Source organism: Olea europaea, chromosome 2 (genome assembly GCF_002742605.1).
Source record: "Olea europaea var. sylvestris chromosome 2, O_europaea_v1, whole genome shotgun sequence".
In the NCBI taxonomy this organism is placed as follows: Eukaryota; Viridiplantae; Streptophyta; class Magnoliopsida; order Lamiales; family Oleaceae; genus Olea; species Olea europaea.
In genome coordinates this window covers 14,234,089-14,241,476 of record NC_036238.1, presented here as the reverse complement: position 1 = coordinate 14,241,476, position 7,388 = coordinate 14,234,089, and the positions used below count along the sequence as shown (strand labels likewise).

At 45.4% G+C, this 7,388-nt stretch overlaps 1 protein-coding gene and 1 pseudogene across 1 annotated transcript; one reads left to right on the top strand and one right to left on the bottom strand.

Moving 5' to 3' along the window:
* LOC111372730 overlaps nt 1-7,388 on the top strand; it is a 23,546-nt pseudogene that overhangs the window by 7,063 nt on the left and 9,095 nt on the right.
* On the bottom strand, nt 2,517-3,694 carry LOC111372739. Its single transcript, XM_022995134.1, has 4 exons — nt 3,382-3,694; nt 3,193-3,264; nt 2,682-3,052; nt 2,517-2,561 (listed from the first exon to the last, which is right to left on the bottom strand). Exons 1-4 carry the CDS (start codon nt 3,692-3,694, stop codon nt 2,517-2,519), a joined length of 801 nt encoding a protein of 266 aa, XP_022850902.1.

The following is a 7,388-nucleotide window of genomic DNA, read 5'->3' as shown; positions in this document are numbered from 1 at the left end:
GGGGTGTGTCCCTTCTTCCAATGGGGGATGGACATCTTGGGACCTTTGCCCATGTCAAAAGGACAGAGGAAGTTCTTGTTAGTTGCCGTCGACTACTTTACTAAGTGGGTGGAAGCTGAACCTTCGGCCACCATCACGACTGCAAAGATACAGGGATTCGTCTGGAAAAATATCATATGCAGGTTCGGTATACCTCGGGTAATCATTACAGATAATGGAAAACAATTTGATAATCACAGTTTTAGAGCCTTCTGCACCAGCTACCACATCGACCACAGGCTGACTTCAGTTGCTCACCCGCAGGCAAATGGGCAAGCGGAAGTGACCAACCGAACCATACTATTGGATCACCCGCAGGCAAATGGGCAAGCGGAAGTGACCAACCGAACCATACTATGGGATTTGAAGACAAGATTAGAAAAAGAAAAAGGACTTTGGGCTGAGGAGTTGCCCAATGTACTGTGGGCATATCACACTACCCCCCGAGAGTCGACCGGGGAGACGCCATTCAAACTGGCCTTTGGGATGGAAGTCGTGGTTCCGGTTGAGATCTTAAGCGAGACAGGAAGGATGAAAGTCAAGCAACCCGACGACGCAGCTACTAGGGGAGAGCTCGACCTCCTCGAAGGGGTAAGGGACAAGGCGGCGATAAGAATGATGGCTTATAAACGAAGAGCCACTGAGTACTTCAACCGGAGAGTGAAGCCAAGGGTCTTCCAGAGGAGATCTCGTTCTAAGAGATGCAGCAGCGGCAGGACACCCCCCACCAAAGCTTGGTCCAAACTGGGAAGGCCCGTACGAAGTGATTCGCAGGCTGGGAAAGGGAGCTTACAGCTTGAAAGATATAAAAGGAAGGCCGCTAGGTAGACCATGGAATGCAGAACACCTCAAAAAGTATTACCAGTAGAACTCAAAATGTACTCGCCGGCTGCGCTTTTGTAAATATAGTAGATTAGGTTGCATTGCTTATTTTCTCTATGTAATGCCTCACAAAGGCACCCTTAGTTGTAACAATTTATCTTATTCAATGAAAGACCTTGGCGGTGACGGATGATGAGGGCGCTACGGAAGGGCCAGCCTAGCTGGGACGTCCCGGTGCGCCTACTGAGCTCACAAGACCAGGAATTTTTTATGCCAACGGGCAACTTTGAACTCCACGCTCATCCCCTGTGGTCGACATAGCCTACGCGGCTGGGTAGAGAGCCTTGGAAAGTCAAAAAATTGGCTAAGGCCCTTAACCACCAAATCACCCCCTGCAGTCGACATAGCCTACGCGGCTGGGTAGAGAGCCTTGGAAAGTCAAAAAATTGGCTAAGGCCCTTAACCACCAAATCGCCCCCTGCAGTCGACATAGCCTACGCGGCTGGGTAGAGAGCCTTGGAAAGTCAAAAAATTGGCTAAGGCCCTTAACCACCAAATCGCCCCCTGCAGTCGACATAGCCTACGCGGCTGGGTAGAGAGCCTTGGAAAGTCAAAAAATTGGCTAAGGCCCTTAACCACCAAATCGCCCCCTGCAGTCGACATAGCCTACGCGGCTGGGTAGAGAGCCTTGGAAAGTCAAAAAATTGGCTAAGGCCCTTAACCACCAAATCGCCCCCTGCAGTCGACATAGCCTACGCGGCTGGGTAGAGAGCCTTGGAAAGTCAAAAAATTGGCTAAGGCCCTTAACCACCAAATCACCCCCTGCAGTCGACATAGCCTACGCGGCTAGGTGGAGAGCCTTGAAAAGTCAAAAAATTGACTAAAGCCCTTAACCACCAAATCACCCCCTGCAGTCGACATAGCATACGCGACTAGGTGGAGAGCCTTGGAAAATATATATATATATATGAACACTCCCCCGCAACATCAAGCAGTAAAAAGAAAAATAACATGAGAGACGACATTTTAAAGGAACCACGCATCCAGCGCCAATAATATCGAATGAAAGATGTGTTTATACATTCGAAGAATTCTTGCCCACATCCCAAGCAAGTAGGAGATAACAAGGCTAAGCAAAAGTAAACACTAAAAAGGAAAAACTAGCAAGGAAAACAACAACTAAGTAATGCTTCAGCTCGAAGGGGAGACATCCCCACTACCCCCTTGTGATGAACGACCAAGTGATCTGGATGACTGAGCTACGCTCTCCTTTCCCTTGCGCTGTGCGAGAAATCTATCCAAGCCGGAGGGGTCTATAGAAGGATGTTCGGCCATAATCCACTCCTTGGAGAGCTTAATTGATGCAGACATCGCCTTCCCCCCGTATGAGTTCAAAGCCTTAGCATAATCGGACGATGTCTTATACTGATCCACAGCCGCCTTGAGATCTCCAGCGTACTCACCTGAGGCCTTATACCTCTCAACCGCCTCTTCAGGAGCACGAGCCAAAACAGAGCGTAAGTTGTCGATCTCCGTCTCTTGCTCACGAGCTCGAGCGTCCGACATCTCCAGAGATTTCCTCAAGGAGGATATTTTCTTCTTGTGGTGATGAGCCTCCTTTTTCTTTTCTTCAGTAAGAGTTTTCAGTTCTGAGGCTAGCGGCGATTCGATTCAGCGAGTCCGGTCTGGAGGGCCACCACCTAAAAAAAAAAATGTATAAAGGGAAAAAGAGTGAAACCACGAGTTAAGGTCTAACTTAAAAAGCGAGATCCAACATAAAAAAAAAAAAGAAAAAAAAAATCTCGAAATGAGAAACATACCCTCTGAAGATAAACAGCCGCAGCCCTTTCTATGTCATCTGCGCTGCGCCCTGCGATCGCTATGGATCGAGCGGGGGTCATCAACGACTTAAGCACCCCCATCTCATGATAGCCCCGGGTGGGAGGAAACCCAAAGCTAGGAAGCGAGTCCTCGCGCTCACATCGCGCACGACTAGGAGCTCCCGGCCTAGGAGCTGGAACCACATCACGAGGCTCATCTAAAGGCTGAGAAGTCTCGTTGATCGTCTGAGACTTTCTCCCAAGGTCGGCCCCCCTTCTTCTCTTTGAAGGGATAGGCAAAGGATCCACCTCACCCTCCTGCCCCTGGTCAGGCATGGAGTCCAGGACTCCTTCCAGATCAAGCTCGGCCCCTGCACACGTAAGTTGAAATCAGTTAAACTCACAAGGTAGAGATCAAGCTCGGCCCCTGCACATGTAAGTTGAAATTAGTTAAACTCACAAGGTAGAAAGAGGGGGGGAAGAGAGGGTGGGGGTGAATATGAAAGCTTACCATCAACGAGGGTAAGGCCCTCATCTCCTCCTGGCAGAGTCCTCAATACCTCATCAAGATCAAAGTCCATACCTGAAACAAACATCCAAGCTCGTTAGTCTCGACGAGCTAAAGGCAACAATAATAAATGAACGTGTGTGCATGCTAAAAAAAAAAAAGGGAGAAAGAAAAACAACATTAACGACCTACCAATTGGACGACTCATCCCCACTTTCAACATGTTCTTCATGGTAAGGACTGACCCTAAGTCAGGTGCAAGGGGCGGAACATCAACCAAGTCCTGGATTTGAGCTTCTAGAAAGGGAGTAGCTTCTACTTGGCTATTGAAGAGACGAATTTGGGGGTGTCGCCAGTTTGTGTTAAAAGAAAACTGACCCTTTGAAGGCCGGATGAAGAAAAATCGGGACTTCCATCCGCTATTCGAATTCCTAAACTTGGGGAATTGCATAGGTACCCTAGTGGTAAAATAGACAAAGGCAATACATTGAACTAACTCATGCATTTCGAAGATACACTTGAAAAGATCCATGGAAGGTGAAATTCCCTTTTTGAGACAGACGTACAGAAAATATAACGCTTTTCTCCATGCATTAGGATTAATTTAACTAGGAGTAAGGTGGAACTCGTTGAAAATCGATACAAAAAAGGGATGAATGGGGAACCGAAAACCCCCGTCCATAACATCCTTGTACATGGCTATCTCACGGGGGTTGGACCCGGGGAGCCTTTCTTTAGGACCAGGGGCTCTATAGACGTAATCATCAACCCGGTCATACTTTCCTAGACATTTTTCTAACTTGAGTGGAGAATTGTAGAGACTATAACTTTTTGGGATATCTAAGGGGACAACCTCACCGGCCGGGTCACGCCCGATTTCCAAGTTTTGGCCTGGAAATTTGGAAGAACCAATGTGTCTCTTTGGGAGATTTGGAACAAATGGCTGAGAGTCAATTGAATGAGTTTCACTATCACTATCATAAAGGGATTTACTGGATGAAGGGGGCGAGTCACTACAAGGGCGGATCGAAGGACCGGACAAACCACGAAAATTAATGGATGGAGGTAGACGGCCAGCCTTCGGGCTGGTCGACACCCGTCGACCAGCGGTGCTGGTCGTTCGACCAGCCCCGCTGGCCGGCGACCGACCCCCCCGTGGGTCGGTCGGACTCCCGCCGGCATCCTCCGACGAAGGCCCGGTTGAATCACTACACCCCCCATCACTTTTTTCATTGGAAGGAGAAGAAATGAGTACCATTAGAAAGAGTTTTAACTAATTTAAAATCTGCGAAACTTTTATGATTAATTTAGACTAAAAACTAACTAAAAATTTAAGTATGTTATTTAAAACTATTGATGTTACGACATCAGTTTAGATAGCATTAAATATCATTAAATGGAAGGTACAATTGAATGATTCAATAAGTTTCAATTTTACCTTCAATTGAATCTATCATATAATGTTATATAGACTAATGTTAAATAGTATTATTCTAAAATTTAAGTAAAAGTCAATAATTAATTTTCATCACACATTTCATGAGAATCAAATTTTTTTCAAATAAATATTTCATCATTTTTTATTAAAATCTATTGAAATTACGATTTTTAGCTACACCAAATAGGGTTTAATTTCAATTTTTATATACGTAAATAAATAAATAAAATAAGAAATTGATATAGGTTGGTAGAAGGAGACACCCCCAAGGACGAGCAAGGCAGATCACAGCACACTGATGCAAGGCCATCGACCCTCATAGGGCGTTCTACCACTACACCCAGGGAGCGCTCTACCACTACGTCTAGGGAGTGCTCTACCACTACCCCCAAAGGGCGCTCTATCGCTACCCCAAGAAATCATTCTACCACTAAGCGAAATCTTCAACGGGAATGATATCATTTGTCCAAACACTTAGCCATAAAACCTTTAACGAATCGACAAGGTAACATGGCCGCTGATACAGGTACAATCTTCAGACGGGAAGTTAAGGACTCATCACTCAGAACGTGGGTGTAGTGGGAATAGCATCATGGGACACGTGGCATCACAACCGCCCAGCGGTTACCTAGTGCCTAATATCTATAAATACCCCCGGATGAGACACAGGTAAGGGATGATTTTTTTTTTAGCTCCCATTCTCGTTTTTAGCCATCTGATTTTCAAATACGTTCTTTCCAAGTCTGAAAACTAATTCTCACGCCGGAGGTAAAACGGGGGAGAAAGCCCCGCCTTCATTTTTCAGGTCTTGCATACTTGACGGAGTGGTGGAAACGCCAAACATTACCGGGAAAACAGAAGGGTGTTGAATCACCGCTTTTCAACAAGGAATTTCCCGACCTTTTCCAGTTAAGTGCGAATGTCATTAGGTATGAGCGATTGATAAGAGAAGAAGAACAAATAAAAAATTCTAGCAAAGGGACTTACTACAGAGACCCGAATTTTGACGTTCATACCATCGATGACGAATCGTATGATCAGGCCGAAATGTGTTTGGCTGAATTAGTAAAAGGGGATACATATACTTGTCCCATAATGGCCAAACCTAGACCATCGGGCAAAGATGAACCCGTAAAGGATGGAAACATAAAGGCTAGAACGTTCTCGTTCGATGTAACCAAAGCTGACCTTATATTCGATAAGTTATATAGGGATAAGCAAATAAAACTGAGCGATAAGCACAAATTGCCAAACCCTGAACAAATAAAGGGTAAAAAATATTGTAAGTGGCATAATGCATGGTCACATTTGACTAACAATTGCTTTGTTTTTCGTCACGTATTGCAGGATGCTATTGAGTCAGGACGAATTACGTTCGACGATAAGAAAAAGATGGCAGTGGACGAGAATCCATTCCCACAGCCACTTGGGGTAAACATGGTAACATCTGGATTCAAGAACAAGTTACCAAAATTCAAGTTAGTCATAGATGATGGAGAAGAAGATCCTAAACCACAACCCAGTGTCTTTGAACGTATCAAAGGAAAAGAACCAAAAAAGGACGAAAACGTCCTGTGTGCAAGGTGTAAAAGGGAAGTAAATGGAAACACGGAGAAACCAGAGACATGGCAGCATCCTCGTCGCCCTGTTTCTTCCAAAATGTTCAGCCTGGCAGAGGACGAGGTACATCATTCTATAGAGGACCGCCTTTTGAAAGGCAGTTCAGACCAACGGATGTTGGAAGGACTTTTAGGCCTCAACCTCGTCGGCCAAATGTATGGCATTCATTCCAGTACACTGCAGGAAGAGCAATACCCTTCGACGAAATGACTAGGACTCAACAAAGGCGTTTCCAGCGAAATTACGGACGGATGATGAGGCAGCAACAAGGAATGCCACACCCTAAAGCACCTCTACTACTCAAGGTAGCCAATCAAAACGTCCTAAAGAGTAATAAAGAAACTGGTACAGATGAATCAATGAAAGAACTGCCAGAGACCTCTTTTGGGAGATCAAGGTTTGAGAGAGATAAAAAGGATGAAGAAGATCCAGATGAGCCTCTTGCTATCCAATTCGGTACGTTGCCTCCCGTCATGGCCAATAATTACTTACTGGCCAATGAGTTCAAAAATAAGGAAAAAGAAGAAGAGAGGGAGGACAACGAAGGAAAAGCCTGCGTGCTAGTGTGTGAAGAAGGCCAGACTTCTGGAGGGGCCTACAACGATGAAGAGGACGATGGGATGACAGACATTGAAGAAGAAATTGATCTAGAAGCAGAAAGGAAAAAGAGAGGAGTATCACGTAATACTCTGTTTAAGCAACTACATCAAGAGGGAGTCCGCGAAGTAGACTTATTGGGAGAGCCATCTGGGCGTCCTTTCAATTTCTACGTACTGTACGGAACACCCAAAAGAAAGAAGAGAGTGCCCCGCTCTGAGAAGTATGGGTTACCTCCAAAAATAATGTCTCCTCCCACAGGTTGGATGATTGATAAGGAAGAAAAAATAATGCCTCCTCCCACAGGTTGGATGATTGATAAGGAAGAAAAAATAATGCCTCCTCCCACAGGTTGGATGATTGATAAGGAAGAAAAAATAATGCCTCCTCCCACAGGTTGGATGATTGATAAGGAAGAAAAAATAATGCCTCCTCCCACAGGTTGGATGATTGATAAGGAAGAAAAAATAATGCCTCCTCCCACAGGTTGGATAACTGATGAGGAAGCATTAGAAAAAAGCAAGAAGGAGATTCAGGAGACAGA